Source organism: Poromitra crassiceps (genome assembly GCF_964638095.1).
Source record: "Poromitra crassiceps genome assembly, chromosome: 22".
NCBI classification, from domain to species: domain Eukaryota; kingdom Metazoa; phylum Chordata; class Actinopteri; order Beryciformes; family Melamphaidae; genus Poromitra; species Poromitra crassiceps.
Window position 1 is genome coordinate 6,287,785 of NC_139647.1, and position 24,508 is coordinate 6,312,292.

Sequence of the window (24,508 nt, forward strand, 5' to 3'; positions counted from 1 at the left end):
TGAATCACCTTATAAAATGTAATTTTCGTTTTAGTCTTTACCATCGTATAGAATATATATTCTGCCCTGTCCAGCATAAACCTATTTTAGAGAGGGTTGAGATCATTTCATTTCTGATGTGGCTAACCTCATTAACACAATATCCCTCCAACAGTGGGAGTGGAAGGTGCTTTATAGACACATTTGTGTTTGCTCAGTGTACTCGGGGGTCAATATGGCCGTGCTCAGCACTTTTAATTGCTGGTAAATGGCTTCTGGTTTACATAACCTGGTGACCCTGAAATCCACATTCAGGTGGTGACACAACAAACCATCCCTCGGTCTACATATTCTGCCAAGGAGATGTGGCTTCAGCAGTGACTAAAGACTTTCAAATTCAGCAAATTGAGTAGCAGGCCTCCATGTAGAATCCAAATGTGTGAAGACAGGATTCTAATCACCATCAGAAAGAGGTTCAGGATTCAACAGAAAGAAAAAGGTTGGTTGAATTTCTACAGTATATTTGATGCATGATCAAAGAGAAAACAAGACATTGTTAGAAATCAAACAGCTATTAGCTACAATCAAACAACACAAGCGTGACAGAAGAAAACACACATTTCAGGTCAAATAATATTTTGCTCCAGAAATAAAGAAAACTCAATTTAATTTGCAAGTAAAGCGGCAAGTAATTGGTTGTAACATCCTAAATTACTTGCAGTAGAGTTTCAATATCCTCTAATACCTACTTTACATAAATAAATAGAAAAATACATGAACAAAAGTATGTCAGTAATTCTGCACAGCAGTGTCTAATTTGCCTGCTGTTTGAGCCAAATTAAACCAGCAAGAGGTCTGAATTTACTCAGTGTTTTCCTTTTAATGTATCCTGCATTTGTCCTCTTGTCAGCATGGTGATCTGATCTGTGGAGAAAATTAAAGACTACGCTCGTTACCACTCCGCTCGTTACCACTCCGCTTCACCAACAGCTTTAGAAAACACATAGTCCCTGCCTCCATAGCACATCACTCCATCCTTCAAATGGAACTTCCAGCGGTTCTTACTGCGGTGAATCTGCAAAGGAGAAGATATTAACCACCAGTATTCAGCAGCAAATAGGAAATTGAAATGTTCTTCAGGAAAAGCCAATAGGAAACTAATGTTTTTTAGGAACAGCCAATAGGAAACGGAGATGTTCTTTAGGAAAAGCCAATAGGAAACTGAGATGTTCTTCAGGAACAGCCAATAGGAAACTGAGATGTTCTTCAGGAACAGCCAATAGGAAACTGAGATGTTCTTTAGGAAAAGCCAATAGGAAACTGAGATGTTCTTCAGGAACAGCCAATAGGAAACTGAGATGTTTTTTTAGGAACAGCCAATAGGAAACTGAGATGTTCTTCAGGAACAGCCAATAGGAAACAGATGTTTTTTAGGAACAGCCAATAGGAAACTGAGATGTTCTTCAGGAACAGCCAATAGGAAACAGATGTTCTTTAGGAACAGCCAATAGGAAACACATGTTCTTTAGGGACAGCCAATAGGAAACAGATGTTTTTTAGGAACAGCCAATAGGAAACTGAGATGTTCTTTAGGGACCAATAGGAAACTGAGATGTTTTTTAGGAACAGCCAATAGGAAACTGAGATGTTCTTTAGGAACAGCCAATAGGAAACTGAGATGTTTTTTAGGAACAGCCAATAGGAAACTGAGATGTTCTTTAGGGACAGCCAATAGGAAACTGAGATGTTCTTTAGAGACCAATAGGAAACTGAGATGTTTTTTAGGAACAGCCAATAGGAAACTGAGATGTTCTTTAGGGACCAATAGGAAACTGAGATGTTTTTTAGGAACAGCCAATAGAAGAGTTCCGACATCTCCATTCACTCCAATGGACCAGTTTTTTTCCAGGAAGTAGAAAGTGGAACTCTTGAGTAAAAAAAGCAGCACTGTGGAGTTGCAGCAAAATAGACAGTTTGTGTTTTGCTTTGAAAGGGGTTTCCCCCCCTTGAATCAAATTGTACATTATCAGCTTTATTTTAGCATGCAAAAGTAGCGCGAGACCCATTCCTGTCTGTTCATTGGCTAATGAGTCTCGCATTTTGGTCCTCCGCTGACGCCACTCTCTTACTAGAGGACACTAGGAACAGCCAAAAGGAAACTGAGATGTTCTTTAGGAACAGCCAATAGGAAACTGAGATGTTCTTTAGGGACAGCCAATAGGAAACTGAGATGTTCTTTAGGAACAGCCAATAGGAAACAGGTGTTTTTTAGGAACAGCCAATAGGAAACAGGTGTTTTTTAGGAACAGCCAATAGGGAAACTGAGATGTTCTTACTTTGTCATACTGGCAAACAATCACATTGTCTGTGTCGAAGAGATCAGGGATGTCTTGCTCGATCACATCATCTCCTGAATTCAAAGGATCCTGTTCGACAGAAAGAAACAGCCATCAGAAACATTGAACACGTACTATCTGCCGTAATTCATCCTGTAGGTACAAACCTCACCTCCTCCTCTACATGAGCCATCTCGTCTGCCTCTCACCTCCTCCTCTACATGAGCCATCTCGTCTGCCTCTCACCTCCTCCTCTACATGAGCCATCTCGTCTGCCTCTCACCTCCTCCTCTACATGAGCCATCTCGTCTGCCTCTCACCTCCTCCTCTACATGAGCCATCTCGTCTGCCTCTCACCTCCTCCTCTACATGAGCCATCTCGTCTGCTCTCTCACCTCCTCTACATGAGCCATCTCGTCTGCTCTCTCACCTCCTCTACATGAGCCATCTCGTCTGCCTCTCACCTCCTCCTCTACATGAGCCATCTCGTCTGCCTCTCACCTCCTCCTCTACAGGAGCCATCTCGTCTGCTCTCTCACCTCCTCCTCTACATGAGCCATCTCGTCTGCTCCGTCACTGTCACTGCTGGAGGACAGGCTGTTTGCATCACTGCTGCCGTCCGCCTCCTGCAGCGCCCGCATGGCCTCCGCACTGAGCATGCTCAGGAAGTCCGGCTCAGAGAGGGGAACTCCTTCCTTCTCAACATCAGAGCTGTCTGCAGCACCGTCCAGCTGAACTATGGCTGACACGTGACTGGAGTTGTAGTCCAAGTCCAGCTGGGCAGAAATTGCAAGGAGAAACTTGTATTAGTTACAGTGCCAGTGGTAATATATAATGGAGTTGGAGAAACTGCAGCAAAATCCCAAGAATCTGGAGATATCCTTTATAAATTCTTGCAAGAATCTGGAGTATATCTGGAGATTTTTTTTACATTTATGCCAGGTCAAATACTCAGCAATATTTGCCTTATAGAGTATACTGTGTCCAGAATGATACATCTAATGTTGCATACACATCATCATCATAATCAGTATATAAATGGGAGCTAGGGCTGTCTGTCTGTTTGTTTCTCTGTTTCTCTGTCCCACTGTAACGTCATAAATCCCACTGTGACATCATCAGTGATGTCATCAATCCCACTGTGACATCATCAGTGATGCGGCTGGAATTGAGCGCGCACAGCACGCGAGATCCCTAGTTAAATAAAATATCCATATGCCCTCCTGCCATATATTGAAATACAGTATGTGGACTCAATATTACATTGCACAATGCCATGATCCAACCAGGATTTCATCATATGGGTCTTAGTTTGAAATATCTAGACAAAAATATCATTCATTGACTTGAATTGGCTTGATTGACGGCATAGCCATCTATCTAAAAAAAATATCTTTCAAAAAAAGTATTAAGTACAAGACTCAGGGTTTCAGATTGGAAAGCAATTTAACTTGAGGAAACCATAATCATAATCTTTGCCTTGTCAGCATGAATGAGGCCCTTCTCACACATGGGAAGTCCTTTTCAGATGGATTCATTTCAGAAATGAGGCACACAAAAGAGCACCGTCACACCTGGCCCTTCCATATCCTTGTTTCAGATATGCTCTTGGAGGGAATCCTCCTCCTAATTACCTGGTCGACAGCTTCAGCCTGGTTCTCCATCTTTGGATGAGCAATCACAACCTCCTCTGCCTCTTCTTTAATCACTTCTCTCAGGATCTCTTCCATCTCACTGGCCTTCAGCCTCTGTGCCCGTGTCAACGCCTCGTCAGTGCTGATGTGGAAGTCCAACAGCTGATGGGAGGAGAGGGCGGCCATGCTCATGTTGACAGGCTGTGGACTGGGCTTGTCCTCCTCACACTGTGGGCCCCCGGCAGCAGGAGGCTGGGGCTGCGGGGGCAGACGGCTCTCCTGGGTCGGGGGTAAAGACTTCTCTGGCTCGGCCAGCTGAGTGACAGGGGCTGGCTCTGTCTCCCGGGGGGGGATGGCGTTGGGTGGGACGATGGTTGGCTGAGTGGCGCCTCCCCATTCACTGACTCTCTGTGTGGGTTGGGAGAAGGGTTGGTGACCTGCAGGGGCTTGGGTAACCACCACTGGAACATTGACCTTGTAAAGTTGACCTTGATGAGACAAATCGAGATTGTGAAATTATATTTCTACATATTATCATCACTAGAAATAATTTCCAGTCTCCAGTCGGGCAACTGTGCGCCGCGCCGAGCAGAGCACCCACCCGAGCTATTAGGGTATATAGGTGTGAGATTATTATCAACATTATATTATCCCAGGCTAAATAATAAATAAAATCTACACTACAATGACAGGAGTGTCTGTCTCTGTAGACTCAGCTCTCAGTCTTAATCCGTTTCACTACTGTAAGACTGAGAATATTACTATTTAAATCTTTTCATAACGTTAGGTGGCGCTGTTGGAAGCCTTGCATCGGAGAACCAATCATGATCATCATCGCGTTGTGGGCGGGCCTGCTTTCTGGGAGCAGTGACGCTCATGCAGAACCGGTGCTGTCGCGTTTGCGGAGAAACATATTAATCACTTAGAAACAAACATAACCTAGGACGTGTTTCATCCGGCCGCGGCGGCTAGAGGTCTTTCCCCAGCGATATGCCCGACTCCCGAGGCTACGTTACAGAGCCTACTGTCTGATGACTTCACAGCACTTCACAGTAGCAAGCGGGCCACTTAGAGGTAGGAAAAATTATTGTAAAATAAACAACAGGTATAAACTCTCTTTGCAGAACATCAGTGTCTTGCTCTATATTGGAACTATGAAACATTGCATTGCTGCTACCAAATAAAATTCTAATAATAAATGTAGGCGTGTCTGCTGCCGGCTGTTCTCGCCAGGCTCTGAACCAGATTTGGAACAGTAAATTCCCAGACGTTTGGTGGTTAGGTGGCGCTGTTGGCGCCGCTCACCAAACGTCTGGAAACCGAGACTACTGTCTCTGTCTCTCTCTCTGTCCTTCGCGTATCTCGAGATTAAGAACCGTTGGTCAGATCGACTTCAAACTTTGGGAGTGCGCTAAGGGGGACCTGGCGGAGTGCAGTGCCCTATTTTCGTGCAATTCGGCATTGCGTCACCTACTGGCAACAAAAAATGCAGTTAATCTCAAATACCGTTTGTCTGATCTAATTTGGGGAGTGCGCTGATGGGAACTCGACACAGTGTTTTGTACAATTCAAAACAATTCAGCACAGCGCCACCTACTGGCAACACAAAAAGTGGTTTATCTTGAGAACCGTTCGTCCGATCGACTTCAAACTCGGGGAGTGCGCTTAGAGGGACCCAACGGAGTGCAGATAGCTTAATTCCATGCAATTCGGCATAGCCCCACCTACTGGCAACACAAAAAGACGTTTATCTTGAGAAAGATTGTCCGAGTGACTTCAAAATTGGGGAGTGCGCTGCTCGGACCCCGATAGAGTGCGGCGCCGCATTTCATGCAATTTGTACTTATGCATAGTCATAGTGCCACGTACTGGCAACACAAAAAGCATTTTCGAGAATCATTCATCCGATCGGCTTCAAACTTGGCGAATGCGTTGCTGGGAACCCGAGAAATTGCAGTGTTAAACTTTGTGCAAATTCAACCAATAAGATCACAGCTTTCATGTATCTCCAGGACTGTCCGTCTGTCATGACTGACAGAGGTTTGAGTGAGCTGTGATACCTGAGGCATGTATTGCAGGAGGAATGACAGCGTTTTCGTGTGAGGACTGAAGGCGTTTCAGAGCACACGCAATGCAGTTTACGATGCACAAGAGCTGACAACGCTTAGTCTGAGGAATGATAGCCAATACTCTGAGGTAGGAGGATGCCCTAAAATGGTTGCCGTACCTTCGTTTATCTCTAGAACCATTTGCCAGATCGACTTCAAACTTGGCGAGTGCACTTAGGGGGACCTGACGAAGTGCAGTGTGTGTGTGGAGGGGGGGATCGCCCACGGGGTGGTGAATGGGGGAACGGGCACTGCACTACTACTAATAATAATAATAATAAAAGTGTTCAGGTCTGAGTTGTGCCTTACCTGAGGCAGTTTGTAGAGTGACTCCAGCTGGTATTTGCACAGGATAGGCCAACAGGCCAGCAGGGAGCGAGAAGGTAGCGAGGCTCTCTGAGCTATTCTGGAATTTAAAAAAAAATTGAAAAGGAAAAGATGATCTCTAGTATGAGTTGCAGTAATCCGTAACACACTGATGATCAGATTGAACCCAAATCTAAACCCTAAGATAAATACTAGACTCACCGAGTACACATTAGAGTTTTCTGAATGTACTTGACTGTGTCCAGATACCACAATCCCCCAAAAATTCTGTCTTACCCTGACTTCATTTATTTTCTATATTTAGGTCAATCTTTACACTGACTTGATTTATGTTCTATATTTAGGTCTATCTTTACACTGACTTCATTTATTTTCTATATTTAGGTCAATCTTTAGTGCCATGATGACCTGTCATGTTACCAACAAGTGAGGTGACCAACAAATGAGGTGAATGTGCCCAATGTACAAAGATATGAAGTCAGATATGTCACTTGCCTTGACTGGGAAAGCGTGTAGATGTTGACTTGTGGGGATCACAACTGAGGCTGCAGGTAGAAATGGGAACAAAGTAGCCATTACTTCTTTCTGGACCAATTCAGTGTTTTAGACAAACGTTTTAAAGCGTTCGTTCGTTAAGTGACCTGACCTGTGTTGTAAAGTCAAATCTTACTCGTCTGTTCAAGTAGCCTTATCTTAGGGAATTAACCATAATAGGTTTAGAAATACACTGACAGTGTCATTGTCATTAAACCATGCAATGACATATAAATCAGTATAGCTTTGAGACTGCGTCACACTATTCACCATGACTTCTATACACTGACATGTGTGATGTGATAGTCTTATTTCTTCATTGAGAAGCCCTAAGCAGTAGTTTCCAACCAACACTATAGTTGGCCTACCTGTGAGTTCTGGATCTGTGTGGCTGTAGTTGGCCTACCTGTGAATTCTGGATCTGTGTGGCTGTAGTTGGCGGGTAGCTGCAGCACGTCTTCCATTGCTTTTGACTGCATCATCTTTAGCTCCCACAGCTGGAAAGCATGGAAGAAAGCTCTTATCCACCTAGCAGCATGTGGTGTTTACACCTAGCAACATGTGCTGTTTACACCTAGCAGCATGTGGTGTTTACACCTAGCAGCATGTGCTGTTTACACCTAGCAGCATGTGGTGTTTACACCTAGCAGCATGTGGTGTTTACACCTAGCAGCATGTGCTGTTTACACCTAGCAGCATGTGGTGTTTACACCTAGCAGCATGTGCTGTTTACACCTAGCAGCATGTGCTGTTTACACCTAGCAGCATGTGGTGTTTACACCTAGCAGCATGTGGTGTTTACACCTAGCAGCATGTGCTGTTTACACCTAGCAGCATGTGCTGTTTACACCTAGCAGCATGTGGTGTTTACACCTAGCAGCATGTGGTGTTTACACCTAGTAGCATGTGGTGTTTACACCTAGTAGCATGTGGTGTTTACACCTAGCAGCATGTGGTGTTTACACCTAGCAGCATGTGTTGTTTACAAAGCTTACCTGGAAAATGAAGCAGTGTTATTTTACTCACATGCCTCAAATCATCAAGCACACGGTCCTCAAGACCTTCATCCAAGAGGAGCTCCTGCATACTCTCCATCACATCATCAATGATGGACATGTAGAGTTTAGCCTGAAAAAGATCATGCATCAGAAGTTGGCTTACAAACAGACTTCACTAACGTTGGCTAGTTGTAACCAAACTTTTCAATTTGAAGGGATACAAATAAAATGATGTGTAGCCTACCTACAGTATGTTACAATTCAACTTTAAGAATTGGTTCACACGGCTCTCTGCCTCAACCCCAATGCACTTTGATGGCAATGTTATTGAAATAAAATGTTGATGATGGATTATACACGTAACTTAACGTTATGCATAATTGTCTTGTCATATTCAATAGTGTGTGGTCTCCTATAACATCTCCTTGTAGTCATAGGCGCTTAAACCATTAGGTTAGGCAGATGCCTCCACTTTGAAACTAGGGGGAGGAAAATTGTCCACTTCTCACCCGACATTACTGTTTTTGGAGGGTGTAGCGTGCTCATTCTTAAGGCGGTTTAAGTGCTTCCAGAACAGAAGTGCTTGCCACCCAATTGCCGAAAAATGCAATTCTTAGAGAAATCTCCAAATGTTAAAAGTATATCAAATCACAGCATGAGTTTTTCTGTTGTGCTCCTCAAGGTCTTGGTGTCTTAATGTCTTGGTGTCATGTGCTATTTTGACACATTTTTTTTAATCAATTCTTGTGGTTATAAATGGTTCAATCTTGCATTGGTGCAACAAATGGCATCAACCCAAAACGAGACATAATTGAGCTACACACAGCATAGGGGACATAGCACACACGGGGACACCTCTCTTGTGTTTGTAGCATCTTAAATAAATAAATTGGGTGCTAACACAGCATACACAGCATACAAACCTAATCATGTGTATAGAAATATGTAACATTGCAGGAAAATAAATGTGTGGGAGCTGGGAGGTCACCCAGACCCGTGTGGGAGCTGGGAGGTCACCCAGACCCCTGCCCTGTTTGTGCCCCAGGGTTGTGCACAGATAGACCCCAGGAAAGCCCCTGCCCATTTGGCCTCTGACTGATAAGTGCCCTTTTTGCAAGGCACATCCCTGGCCGACATGACTGTGTTTCAGAGGCTGTAACGTGTAACAAGACTGTGTTTCAGAGGCTGTAGCGGACTTGTTTGCTTTGAAGCTCATAGACCGAAGGCATCCATGTGCCAACCATGTCATACTAGCTTAGCTTGCCATACAAGAGAAACTGGCACGTACAGTAACGTTATAGGTAGGTGTAGAATGGTGCTTTCAGGAATGCATTTAACTACGCAAAAACACCAAAGATACCGGTAATTATATTCTGCTTACCACTGGACCTGGGTTGGTCAGCATGATTCAATGTAGCCTACAAAAATAAAGGCATAACGTTACCGCTGACTTGAGGAAAAACGGCTAAAATAAGGCGACTTATTGTCAACATAAACAGTCGGGTAAACCAGTTGCCACAAGTTGAGGTGAACTCAAACTGCACAGGTGAGAGTGATCAATCTCTAACGTTCACGTTACAGGTTAGCCTTAAAGAGGCAGTAAGAGCACGTTAACAGTTGGTGTCAAGTGCCGATAGTAAGATCGTTAAATCTCATTATTTATTATTTTATAGCCCACTGTTATGTTTATAGATAGGCTAGGCTACTTCTTCTTCTGTTATGTTGTTTCAAATTCTTCTTCTTCTATGTTGTTTCTGTTTCTTCTTTTGTTATGTTTCTGTTCATTGTTCTTCTTCCCCTCTTTCTGTCCAGCAGCCTGTCGAGCCCATGGCTGGATAGGCTGCATCTCTCAGATGAAGATGCTGGATGCTGAGAGGAAGAGGGAGGATGGTAGCCCCCCGTGACATCACTGATGACATCGGTGTGTGTGTGTGTGTGTGTGTGTGTGTGTGTCTGTCTCGTGTGTGTTTGTGTGTGTATGTGTGTGTGCATGTGTGCATCACTGATGATGTCACAATGCCTCTGACATCACTGATGACATCATCACTCTGTCTCTTGTGTTTGTCTGTGCCTGTCTGTCTCTTGTGTGTATGTGTGATCACTGATGACATCATCAGTGGGACTTCGTGTGTGTGCACTTGTGTCTGTCTCTTGTGTGTGTGTGTGTGTGTGTGTGTGTGTGTATGTGTGTGTGTGTCAGTGAGAGTGAATTTATGACATCGCTGGATGATGTCACAATGTATGACATCACTGGTGACATTATCACTGGGACTTTGTGTGTGTGAAACGTGTCAAACGGAGTCCTAGTTGGTAATTAATTGATGGTTGATTGGTTTTCTGAACTGTGCAGCTGAACTGAAATGCCCTGAATAGAATGTGTACACGTATGTGTGTGTGTGTGTGTGTGTGTGTATTTAGCCTCTTCTGACTGACATTAGGTGGATGAATGGAGGAAGCCTTAAAAGCCAGTTTGAGAACAGGCAGGGGAGATATTGTCAGTTGAACATTATCACATATCTTTAGTAATGTCACATTCCATTTCAGACAGCAGCGGCTGGTTGATTCCAGATTCCACCGTCACTGTTTTACCAGCCAACTAACTCTGATGTTTACATCTTCTTAACGCTAGGCTAACTATAAAGGACGGATGTTTGTTGAATCCAATCTCTGCTACCTGATTTTGATTTCGAACATTTACAGATATACAAAAAATCAAAGCCTAATAGAAAGGATAGTACTGAAGAAGTGTTTTACCGAGTTTCATCGTATTATCCAATAAGAGCTGTATGATTGATTGATTGATTGAATTTGTGTCATACCACATGGTGCCCACTCACTGCCCAGCCCATACTGTAGGACTGACAAGACAAGACTAAAGACAGCGTGCTCTACAGACAGTATGGGACTGCATGAGAGTCCCATATTTTCACCACTAGATGTCAACAGCGAGCTCTCAACAGCCCAGCTTCAGAGCATACAGTATACTGTATATATCCTACTAAGCATCTACATGTGCTCGAGCAGCTCACATACGCAGTGAAAAGCATTTAACAAGAAGCTACTTTAAAACACAAGTATTGCCATCATATACTGTGGGACTTGAGATGATTAGCCTATATGGCTATATAAGGCTTACTCTGTGTGTGCACTGGGGGGGTAGAGAGGAACCTTGACAGCCAGAAACAATATGACATTCCATTTTAATTCAGTCTTTACTCGACATACACTATAGCCAGGTTCATCCAGTTGCCACTTGGCAGTTAGCTATAACATGCAAGTCATCATTGTAGGCACTATGAGGCTTTACCTTTCTTTTTTGACCCAACCTACTGGCAAATCATCGAGGGAAAGGGGTAAAATAATTATAATTAAATAGAATTATAGTCCTCCAGAATACAACCTTGTTTAAAAAAAAAAAAAGTCAAGTCTATTAAAGGCAACACAAGTAATGAGCTGTATTTCATGCTAAGAAATGTACAGTTTCATGCAGTTTTTGGTCAAATGTACCTTCTACAAGGAGCATACCGGCTACAAGAATGACCAGTCTACCCAAGATATACCTATATCGTATTGTTTTGAGATGCTCAATCAGATGCTCAGGTATTTAGCATGGCCAGTTAATCTGCTTTTCACTGCAACATGGTGTGAAGTGAACCATGTTTCACTAATAAGCTGCAAAACATAGACATGTATATTGAAAGTAAAACATCTCTGATCAACTATTACTGGATATTAAGATTTTTTTTTTTTTTTTGCAAATTTCTGATCATAGAATATTGCTCATTACTTATGTTTATCTAATACAGTCCATTTAAATCCCTGTAAATCCTCTGGCAGTCATTCGGAAGTGCATGTGATACAAATGCAAGCTTATGTATTAATATAAACTGTTAATTTTACAATTAATAGAATCATTAAATGTAAAGTGCTAGGCAAAAGGGACCATGTTATATTGTTTAATATGTCTAGACTAATTCTACCTCAGTTAAAGGATACAAAATCTGTTAATTTCCATGAGAAATACTACCAGGCTATGTGTAATTGTTATGGATTTGACAAAAACAGAAAGTCCATCACCCTTGTTTATGTTCATTACATTAAACATGTATGTTAATTAAATGTTATCCCTTTTTGCCATTGGGAAGATGGTTTGGCAAACATCTGGGCTCTGCAGTGATGATCTTCAGCCTTCACTGTGTCATGCAGCCAGATTGCTTCTGTGCTTCTGTTTCGATCCACTTCTTCTCTATTTCCACCTGAAAGGACAGACTAAGGTTAGTTTGATGTCACGTAGATAACAGTGACCCTGAGGATGACACATGATGTCACGTAGATAACAGTGACCCTGAGGATGACACATGATGTCACGTAGATAACAGTGACCCTGAGGATGACACATGATGTCACGTAGATAACAGTGACCCTGAGGATGACGCATGCATGATATCACGTAGATAACAGTGACCCTGAGGATGACACATGATGTCACGTAGATAACAGTGACCCTGAGGATGACGCATGCATGATATCACGTAGATAACAGTGACCCTGAGGAAGACACATGATGTCACGTAGATAACAGTGACCCTGAGGATGACACATGATGTCACGTAGATAACAGTGACCCTGAGGATGACACATGATGTCACGTAGATAACAGTGACCCTGAGGATGACACATGATGTCACGTAGATAACAGTGACCCTGAGGATGACGCATGCATGATATCACGTAGATAACAGTGACCCTGAGGATGACACATGATGTCACGTAGATAACAGTGACCCTGAGGATGACACATGATGTCACGTAGATAACAGTGACCCTGAGGATGACGCATGCATGATATCACGTAGATAACAGTGACCCTGAGGATGACACATGATGTCACGTAGATAACAGTGACCCTGAGGATGACGCATGCATGATATCACGTAGATAACAGTGACCCTGAGGAAGACACATGATGTCACGTAGATAACAGTGACCCTGAGGATGACACATGATGTCACGTAGATAACAGTGACCCTGAGGAAGACACATGATGTCACGTAGATAACAGTGACCCTGAGGATGACACATGATGTCACGTAGATAACAGTGACCCTGAGGATGACACATGATGTCACGTAGATAACAGTGACCCTGAGGATGACACATGATGTCACGTAGATAACAGTGACCCTGAGGATGACACATGGTGTCACGTAGATAACAGTGACCCTGAGGATGACACATGATATCACGTAGATAACAGTGACCCTGAGGATGACACATGATATCACGTAGATAACAGTGACCCTGAGGATGACACATGATATCACATAGATAACAGTGACCCTGAGGATGACACATGATATCACATAGATAACAGTGACCCTGAGGATGACACATGATATCACATAGATAACAGTGACCCTGAGGAAGACACATGATGTCACGTAGATAACAGTGACCCTGAGGATGACACATGATATCACATAGATAACAGTGACCCTGAGGAAGACACATGATGTCACGTAGATAACAGTGACCCTGAGGATGACACATGATATCACATAGATAACAGTGACCCTGAGGAAGACACATGATGTCACGTAGATAACAGTGACCCTGAGGATGACACATGCATGATGTCACGTAGATAACAGTGACCCTGAGGAAGACACATGATATCACATAGATAACAGTGACCCTGAGGAAGACACATGATGTCACGTAGATAACAGTGACCCTGAGGAAGACACATGATATCACATAGATAACAGTGACCCTGAGGAAGACACATGATGTCACGTAGATAACAGTGACCCTGAGGAAGACACATGATATCACATAGATAACAGTGACCCTGAGGAAGACACATGATATCACGTAGATAACAGTGACCCTGAGGAAGACACATGATATCACATAGATAACAGTGACCCTGAGGATGACACATGATGTCACGTAGATAACAGTGACCCTGAGGATGACACATGCATGATATCACATAGATAACAGTGACCCTGAGGAAGACACATGATGTCACGTAGATAACAGTGACCCTGAGGAAGACACATGATGTCACGTAGATAACAGTGACCCTGAGGAAGACACATGATGTCACGTAGATAACAGTGACCCTGAGGAAGACACATGATATCACATAGATAACAGTGACCCTGAGGAAGACACATGATGTCACGTAGATAACAGTGACCCTGAGGAAGACACATGATGTCACGTAGATAACAGTGACCCTGAGGATGACACATGCATGATATCACATAGATAACAGTGACCCTGAGGATGACACATGATGTCACGTAGATAACAGTGACCCTGAGGAAGACACATGATGTCACGTAGATAACAGTGACCCTGAGGATGACGCATGCATTGGATAAGATACGGAGGATTCCTACACATTTTCCATTTCACAATGCCATACTTTTCCAAACTTCTCAGTAGATCTTTCAGACCAAATTTGATTTTGCACGATTTTACAAATGATTTCCAAATGATTTTACACAAAGTTTGCATCTAGCTTTCTTTTCCCCATCTGGAATCCGTAGCCAACCAGGCTTCATATTTGGGATTGTCAAGCTGTCATAATGGAACCCATTGTGTGTGTTGGATGACATTCCACTGGCAAACACTTTTTTTTTTACAGACAAAATACCAAAACTTTTCCATGACTTTTCATGACCCAGAATATAATTTCCATTACCATTCGCGACCATTAAAGGAACACTCTGCCCATTTTCAACCAGCTTTGTATCATTAGAACATCAGTAGTATATCAGAAAACTGTAAACGGTTTTGAAGTCTGTCATTTAATTTGACAGTTATTGAGTGTTAAAGTGTGGACCAGTGACATCACTGTGTTCCTTTAAGTACATGAAATGTGCGTTTCAGCACCGTGCCCTTCACCCCAAGACACCATATTCAGCAGCATTCACGTATTAAGCAATGGCTTTAGACTTTTCACAAAAAGACTATAGCGTTTTTAGATTGGCCCAAAAACCCACCAATAGCCACAAACTTCCAGCTTTTTCTTCTGTCTAAAAGTTACAAAGCCGTTACTGATAGCCGGTAGAATGACCCTCCAACCGATGTGGCGTTTTATCGGACCCCGTCGGATCGGCAGGTGAAATAACACACTATTTTTTTCACCCCTTGAGAACGGACGTCGGTGCTTCCCAAAGGCTGAAATCCAACTTTATTAATTAACGGTTAATTACTTTAAATTGTTTTTACAATGTGTCCAATGGAAGCCAACTGACGGAATATGGCAACAGAAAAAAGAAAGCACTATTAGGATGAGAGACAATCGGTTTCCAACATTTAGTGAACGAGTGTCAAGTCAGCCAGAATGTAAAAGTAGGTATTCCGCTTTAGGGCTTTCAAAATGAAAGCCTTTATTGTAAGGTTAACATTCATATTAATTTTGAGTAATGCATCAGGGTTCCTACACATTATCCATTTCAAAATTCAATACTTTTCCATACTCAGATTTCCAGACTTCTGACCAAATCTGACGATATTTTCCCTTAATCAAAACATGAAGGAATGAAGAATGAAGGCTGTCTCGCGTCAAAGGTAAACAACATACATTTATGTAGAGTGAGTGCACACATACGGCTGCTGTGTGTGGGTGTGTGTGTGTGTGTGTGTGTGTGAGAGAGAGAGAGAGAGAGAGAGCAAGAGAGAGGCCGAACAACGGTTCGCGAGATATGCGAAGGGCAGACGCAGAGAGATCGACAGACACCTATAGTGTAGATACTGTGTAGGAACCCTGGGTATGAATAGAAAAACCTACTGAAATGACATCTCCTTACATCTTACCTGAACATGATAGCGTGTCCAACTGGTCACGTGTTTCTGTGGCTGGATGTCGGTGACGGTGCCCAGTGACTTAATCCTGGTCTGTGACACGACTGCCCCCATAATCTCACACTCCATAGTGACAAAAGGGTACCAGTCGTTTGGGATCTCCTGATCAGATCCCAACTCCAGCTTGCAGGAAAATGAATGGGGATGATCTATCGCTGCCGAGAAGAAAACAAAGAGCAACTTGTAGTGAGCATATTACGCCACTAGGTGGCACACATGCTGTGGCCCCATGACCTGTAGTCAGGGCTGGGTGATAATTCAATATTATCTATAATATTATGTACACACACACACCTCTCCATGGCACATCGTCTCCAGAGTCTCCGCCCTGGAAATGAGCGCTAAGTGTGTGTATTTCATATACTGTATATCCATATCACCCAGACCTACAGTATAACCATATCTGCTAAATGTAATCTTTCAGAAATGTGTTTGTTACCTGTGTTCTTTGCAGGCAGTCTGTCAATCCTCCAGACGATAGCGGAGTATACATTCTCATACTTGACTGTGCCAATGGACACCTGCATGACGGGCTGAGACTCTGCAGAGCTGACGGAGCCCAGGCAGGCGTTTCTGTTCATACGGGCCTTCAGTGACCTCTGCCGCAGCAAGGCCACCGTCTGTGACACCTTCACCCAGTCACCGGGCACTGGCACTCGGATCACAATGTTCTCGCAGAGTGGCTGTGTGTCGGACGTCCCGGCGGAGGAAGGGAAGGTCGCTGACAAGTTGAGGAAGGCTTGGAGCTCCAGATAGGCACCTTGTACCGTGACCGTGGCTTTGACCGAGAAGGGCAGCTCTGTGCAACCCAACACCATCGTCTTGTATCGCATCAGCTCCGCCCTACAGGCGTCCGGAGGTGAGAACTTCATGAGCCGAGATCTCTGAAACTCCACCTCGTTGATGCATTTGTGGAAATGGCAGTCGGTGATCTCCATCCAGACTTCGTTGTCCTCCTCAGAGCCATAACTGGAGTCAAAGCGGAGCAGGCCCAGATCGTTGAGGGCCAGGAAACAATCTGCGTCTCTGTTTAAAAAAGCCAGACAGTGAATCTGTGTGAAGGCCGCACGCTCTGTCACACCTCCAGCTTTATCCAGCTGCACCCAAATATGATCGGTGATCTGCAGTGACAGCTCCTGCTCCTCGTAATGCCGTCTTTGTTGGTGGGGCATAGACAACGTGAAGATTTCCTCTTCCATGGAGACCAACAGATCTTCCATGTCGCCATGGTCTGTGGTGCCAAACTTCAGCAGCTGCTCTATCTCCGCCTCGTGAGTCACCTCTAACTTAGGATGGTAGCGTTTCTTCTCCGTGTATGAGAAATGCTCCACCTTGACAGTGAGGATTTTGCGGGGCTCGCCATAGCTCTCAAGCTTCAGATCCGAGAGTCTACAGTGAGGGACAAGCTGGAACTCCTTGAATGGCTTCTCCAGCCCTTTCTCATAGTACATCTGTAGCACCCCTCCTGGTAGCAGGCGGAGATAGATCGGGCCCCACTGTCGAGAGGACATGCGGTTCTTTTTTTCCGGAATCCTGAGCATCAATGACCAGCCATCTCTTTTCTGGCTACGAAACAGACCTCGGGGAACGTATTGCGGTGAACCGTCCCTCACCGTCCTGGATCTCAGTTCCGTTTCGCAACTGAACTGACCCTGTCCATCTCGTTCCACGTCTGCTTCGTGGTCTTTTTCCGCTCGTAGGCCTTCCAGCTTGTGGCAAATGTACGAGTAGGAGCTCTGGAGTTGGTCTCGTGGCGGCTCACTGCCATCTTTGGTCCGGATAAAGAAACGCGGTATGCTAGCTTCAGATTCTGAATCTGAGGAGGAGCTTCCCAAATCTGCACTGTGGCCGGATCCCTCCCAGAACGGGTTGAAGTGTCCCGAGTCCCCCTGGAACGAAGGGAAAGGCTGCGGTCCATCGGAGGTTGGATTCGAGGCCTGTGTGGCGCCCTCTGTGCCCGGGGAGGGCACTGAGGTGGTGGACGTGCTGGAAAAGCTCCGGGAGAAGTCGTTCTTTTCCCACGTGCCAAAGTGAAACGGGGATGCGTTAGTGGGAGCCCCGCTCACAGGAGTGGGAAAGGGAGTGTTACACGGCACGTAGGAGCTTCCATTAAGACTCGAGTGGTTTTGAGGAGATTCCAGGGAACTGCTGAAGCTCCAGGAAGGATCTCTGAGAGGAGGAAGTACCAGTTTCAGACCGTTGGGACGAGGCAGTGATCCCTGGAGAAGCCTCGATGACTGCGGGGGCTTTGGAGGTGACGGGAGCGGCGTGCCCTCATCTTCAAACGTCACCCAGTTTGAATTATTAGTCGAGCACATCACTGGGGGTATTTGGTGAGCAGGTTCAAAACAGTTCCTCCTTTGTTGGTTGAATTGCCCCCCCAGTTCAGAGGCCCTCTCCTCTGCAAGAAAACAAAGGAGCAGAATTAGACAACCTCTCAATTAGCAAAATGTCTTATCACTGATCTTTCCTGCAATGTGATACTTCTCTCTCGTAACGGACAAGCCCGTCTTTTATTGTCACACGAACACCACAATACATGCATGCGGCCACAACACACTCATGCTGACGGTGGCCGGTGAAAAGTGTCCTCTGCATTTAACCCATCCAGGCATGTCCTTTCCTCCGAGGGGCAGGCCAGGAGCAGTGGTCGCTTTCTCGTACAGCGCCCGGGGACCAACTTCGGATGTTGTCGTCACTGGTCGGATGACGATGACGATCTGATCTTCTGCATGTTTTTAGTGGGGGGGTTATATATGGAGGAACCCCCTGGGGGGTACGGGGGGGACATGCAAACTCCACACAGAGAGAAAGGCCCTTACGACGAGATAACCCACCTGGGCAGTAGGCACTGAGGATATGGGGGGAACACAACCACAGCGCTCACAGTGTCCCAGGCGAGAATCGAACTCAGGACCTTCTAACTGTGAGGCGACAGCGCTACCGACTGCGCCACCGTACCCCGTACTTCACTCTGTACAATGGATATCAGAGGAGAAATCTATCTACGGACAGTCCACAGCATGCGTGATCTTAAACCGCTCAGTCTTGATTTGAAATCATGAACAACTCTTATCCATTAACGCTTAATGAGAGGCTGACCTGGAGTGCCTGGGACAGTACCCCCGGGTGATTCTAGACTACAGGATATGGACTGATTTCCTTGAGTGCCTGGGACAGTACCACAGGGCGATTCTAGACTAGAGGATATGGACTAATTTATGGTCGATCGCCGTTAACAGCGGAATTAATGACAGCTGATGTGACCAGCTGAAAGAAGCATCCAGGGAGCCTGTGGAGAAGCAGCAGATTCTCTCGAGCTTTTGCAGAGAGCTTCGTTCAACAGGGACTACAGAGATAACGTGGACATTGTTTTAGACTAGAGCTCATACTACAGAGATAATGTGGACATTGCTTTATTTATTTTGACATTTTCTCACTGCTCTCAAGTCACTTTTCTTTTTTTCTGAGGCTGCCCAATGTCACTGCCAGCCTTCCTCTTGCTCATGATGACACTGAAACCTGACTGGAATAAAACTGCTTGCACTAATATATATATATATATATATATATATATATATATATATATTAGTGCAAGCAGTTTTATTCCATATATATATATATATATATATATATATATATATATATATATTAGTGCAAGCAGTTTTATTGTAGATATTATGGTCCCTATCGTTGCATCGGCGCTGTTTCTAGGCCGAACGCCTGGCGCAGCTCAAATCAGTGGGCGTGGACAAGCGCACTTGATATCGTCGTGCTGGCGCTAGACGCAGCCTCAACCATTACAACCACGCCTTTTAAGCGTAAAATTATGCACCGTCATGCTCATTGGATAACTGCAATAAACGAATCGCACGCTTGCCTTTTTAGCTCCAATTCCAGTGATCCCGCAAAACCAGACGAAAGCCAAACGCTCTGCCCCCCCCCCCCTCCCTTCATCCAGTCTTGTCTGTCTCCATTATAGGCTATTATTCCATATTATTATGCTTCTCAAACCAATCTAACTGCAGTTTCAATACTGCAAGCATGTAAATACGCGATAAGTGAAAATAATGTTCTAAATGCATCAGCTAGAAAAATATAGCCTATTAGATTGGTGAAAGTTTGTCCAGAAAGATATCATTTTCTCTCGCCTGCTGCAGGAAGGATGATGCACATAAATATAGCCTACATTATGTAAAGTCATTGCATAAATGTGTTTTTATTGTAAAACTAAATGTGGAGTAGGGCCAAGTTATTGGAGCGGACATCACAGTATAGCAGATGACAGTAGAAGCTTCCGAAGCGCGTTCCGCTGTCACTTATCTAAATCACGTTAAATCCACACAGGGTATATATAGGCTCAAGAGGACATATATGTTTCACATAGGGTGGTGTTTCATTTCGATGTTTTATTTGGTCCAATATTGAAATGTTCGACCAATTGCAGGTTGTCTTACCATTACACATTATTTTAGATCTACCTTTTATATCTATTTCGGCTCATTTGGTTGCTATTTAGTAGCGAAATGGAGGACCCAATTGCATGCTGGGACAGGGACATTCACAGGCAGTAAACTTACAACTGCTATTTCCTATGGGAAGCTGGGTGCTGCTATGTGTTGTGTCTGTCTGAGTGAGGGAGTCAGAGAGAGAGAGAGAAGGGTGACAGAGAAGCGGCAGAAGAGCACTGGCGCACTGAATAGGCCTGGTTTCAGAGAGAGACAGAGAAGGGTGACAGGGGAGAGGCAGCAGAAGAGCACTGGCGCACTGAATAGGCCTGGTTTTCAAAGGCGCAAAGCGCTAAATTTATGGCAGGTGCGAAGATAGCAGTACGCCGAGATTTAAGGCCGACACGCCCACTTTGGCCCATTCTGGGACTGCGCCACGCCCATTCGGCCTAAAGCGCATTTGGCAGCGTAAAGCCATATTGATATCGTCCCAAAACAGGCGCAAGGCACGTTTTTTTGCGTTTAAGGCCCGTTTTAGCGCCGAAGGCCTGTGGGAGAATAGGGCCCTATATATATATATATATATATATATATATATATATATATATATATATATATATATATATAAATAAACTTCACAAACTTAAACTAATGTGCAATGTCTAAATGAATAAACATAAACATAATGCGTGTGCACTGTCGTTGGGTTGGGCCTTGGCGCGAGGGGGGTCGTGAACCCCAGTCTAAGGTTTTTGGGGGGTGGCGGCTCAAAAAGGTTGAGAACCACTGATCTAACAATTAATTTCATTATTACACAACAAAATGTCATGCTTTTTCAAAACTTCCAAGGATTTTTATAATTCCATGATTTATCTAGGCCTGGAAAATGAGATTTTAGAAAATGAGATTTTAGAATTCCATGACTTCTCCAGGTTTTCCCTGAGCGTGGCAGGCAGAGAGGAGGGGATGGAGCTGGGATGTGGAGAGGCCTGCACTGCACACTCACTCCAGTCTGCAGCTTTCTCAAGCAGAAGCAGCAGAGAAATGAGAGGTTGCTAAACTGACAGAGGACAAAAGAAGACATTCCACACATTCCTTGGGTAGAAGCAGCTTTTCACACAGGAAATGCCAACCTACTCATATCATATTACTGACGACAAATATTATCTTGATGTTGTTTTATCAATGTTCAAAAATGTAGCAAATTAACAGGTCCCGGAATTGTGGTTTCTCCTGTCATCATCAAAACTAAAGCACAAACTAAGCACAAAAAGTAACAAAGAAGGAGACAAACTGTGAGGATCAAGAGAGGCTTATTACAGTATTTGTTTACTTAGGATCGAACAAATTAAAATACCCCCCCCCCCTCTATTTCATCCCAGTTTACGAGGCTGGGATGCAAGGAAATATCACAAGTGTTACACCAACAATGTGATGCAAGAACAAAAAACATAACCTTAAGGAGCATTGGTGATGTTATTTTCACCTAAATGTACTGTGCTTTGCCGTCACGGTTACAGTACTGTTATAAAGACAAACCCCTCAGGCCTATTAGACTAATATAATGACCCTATGATCTGAACCTATTTTAACCATCCGCCTGACAGTTGATGAGTGAGAGGAAACCATGCTTTAAAAATAGAATAGTGTTGCATTTAAAACATATGAACTTTGAAATTAGAAGACAGATGCTTCCTGGACACATGAGCTAAATTCCTGTTTGCCTGTTTGATTCTCCGGATGCTTCCTCGTGATCATGACTACATCTATTTTTTTTACAGGAAAGCCTTCCTGCTGCGACCGCAGAGACTCTGTCATCTACAGCAGTGGTTCTCAACGTGAGGTCCGGGGGAACCACCCGGGCTCCTTGAGGGGCTTCTAGGGGGTTCGCAAACAAATTGATGAATCGTTTCATTTACAAGAAGTGAACACAATTAGAGAATGTAGAAGAATGACTGTTTTGAGTTCCACTGCTATTATATATATATATATCTTTCTACAGAGAGTCATGGAATTCTGCTTTTTTGTTTCGCTTTTTAGCTCAGATTCTCAAAATACAGTTTTATTGGGATTTTGAAAACCAGTGTTTTCCCTAGAAAATTGTTCAGGCCTGGAGGGATTTCGAAATATAGCCCGACCGCAACGGTGGGGGCCCTCGCTTGCGACGCTAAACTTTTAGCGTCATCGCTCGACCTACAGTACAATATGATGGAATTCTCCACACTGACCACACATTTCCCGTGGGTCAACTATCAAGTCTGTCTGCAAACTGACCCCTGAAATCAACATTGTGAGTGACCTTTTTTATTTAGATGAAAATCTTTGAGATTATAATTTTAAATCAGGATTCTGAGACACTGATGATATTTTCGATGGTGTACCGGAATTTGAATGTCTTGGGTCCCTAGATTTCTGTGATGTCAAAGTAGGGTCACAAGCCAAAAAAGGTTGGGAACCCCTGGTGTAGTTTTGCCCCAGATAAGAATAGAAAGATATATAGATGAGAATGGGATGATTGGAAAAATCGAGTGAAAATGGATGGGAGCCGGAGGCAACATGTCAGCTCTAGCCCTGAAAATAATCCTCTGTTGTGCATTCATTCATTCAATTTTTGGGGACAGTCCCCGTTTTTGGTGGCCTGTCCCGGCTGGAGCTGTCCCCGAAAATGTCCATGATTTTCTACTCCTTGTACATAACATGGCCGATATTACTGTCTTAGTTTCAGAGGCTCCAGTGGGGTCATTTTTAAAGTTAGTGAAGACACTTATATCATATGAAAGGAGAACGCTCCAAAGTTGGGCTAAATTTTGGCAAGGGGAAAACTGGCATGGCCATTTTCAAAGGGGACCATTGACCTCTCACCTCAAGATATCTGAATGAGAACTGGTTCTATGGGTACCATGCAGTTCTTGGCAGTATAAATGTGTTATTTTAGCCTATTCTGTTTGAATATTTATATTTCTGCATACTGTGGTCCCTAAAACAGCCTTGGAATTGCATAAATTGGGCATGACTGTGATACCAAATAATCACAGCATGAATTTTGATATGGTGTTCGTCAAGGTCTTTTGGAGGGGTATCAGTTGGCCTGTACCGATGTTTATTACAGTTCTTACTCAGTTACCATGGTCAAAACAGATTCAACTTCGCCATCTTTTTTTATTTCATCGATCATTATTTTGGATATTTTAATGATATATAGATTGCCGAACTGAAAATGTCCCCGATTTTCATTTCAGAAATCTGGTCACCTTGGAAATGTAGAATACATTACAACTATACTGTATATTATGGAACATGTCGTTGAAGTATAGGCTATTTATGGATTTTTAAGGGCATGAAGTTTAGCAATGCCGATTCAAAGAAACAAAAACAATCCAACACTAAACAGTAACGTTATATAAGAAGAGATGAGTGAGAAAAACAGTTTGTATAAGAAGCTGTGCGTCACAGGCCCGCTTCTTGGCACCTGGACACTCCATTGTTTTGATATGGAGTTTGTGAGTAAACTTTTGGGCCAGAGACTGTTACTTTGTAGCCTACGTGTCTCTGTTAACACAACACGCATCACTCAGAGAGAGGGGAGACTGACAACATGTCTGCAGAGAGCTCAGAAACAGCCTGTTTGTTAGCGTCTGTGTAGCCTGACTCAAAAAGTATCGCAGCTCTCCAAAACACGCCCGACGAGACAAGAGAGAGGAATACTCACAGATGAACAGCTGGGGCTCACGCACTCGATCAGCTCATGGCTTCTGTCTGTGGGTTTCTCATGTCGGCCGGTCGCTTCTCCTCAAAATGGCAGAGAGAAAAAAAAAGCTGTGGAGTTTAAAGCGTTCGTTCCCCTCCCGTCCCGAGGCGAGCTCTCTCAACGGGACAGTGCAGGCAGCGTGCTGCCTTCAAGTGCTGTCGGAAATATCGCAATCAGGGAATGACAGTCACAACAAAGTGGTGAGGTGAATTATGGATGGAAGGGTGGGGGGAGGAATAGGCCATGTGACGTTTAGGGATGTCACGTGTTTTGAGAGAAAACGGTGGAGTGCGCGAATAGGTAATAAATCCATTAACACATTAATGACGTGGCCAATGAGCGGCCAGTTGGATTTTGTAAGGCTTGCCTTACACAAAATTGTACAATTTAATTATTTTTGTAGTTTCTTTCTTAAATAATCTAGTTTGAATTCTGTCCTGTCATATTTACATTGTAGGCTACGAGAAATAAGTGAACCTTGTGAGGCAGCTGGATTACTGGGGAGGATGTTGGAA

General features: G+C 44.0%; 1 protein-coding gene across 1 annotated transcript; it reads right to left on the reverse strand.

Moving 5' to 3' along the window:
* Nucleotides 1-946: 946 nt before the first annotated feature.
* Nucleotides 947-24,061, reverse strand: ston1 (stonin 1; the record flags this gene model as incomplete). The annotated part of the gene is made up of 12 exons (XM_083658271.1): nt 23,955-24,061; nt 16,237-18,198; nt 15,750-15,952; nt 12,111-12,172; nt 9,485-9,503; nt 7,945-8,046; nt 7,287-7,415; nt 6,367-6,463; nt 3,950-4,437; nt 2,855-3,091; nt 2,316-2,405; nt 947-1,054 (listed from the first exon to the last, which is right to left on the reverse strand). Exons 2-12 carry the CDS (start codon nt 18,113-18,115, stop codon nt 947-949), a joined length of 3,414 nt encoding a protein of 1,137 aa, XP_083514397.1. The 5' UTR covers nt 18,116-18,198; nt 23,955-24,061.
* Between the last annotated feature and the right edge of the window lie 447 nt (nt 24,062-24,508).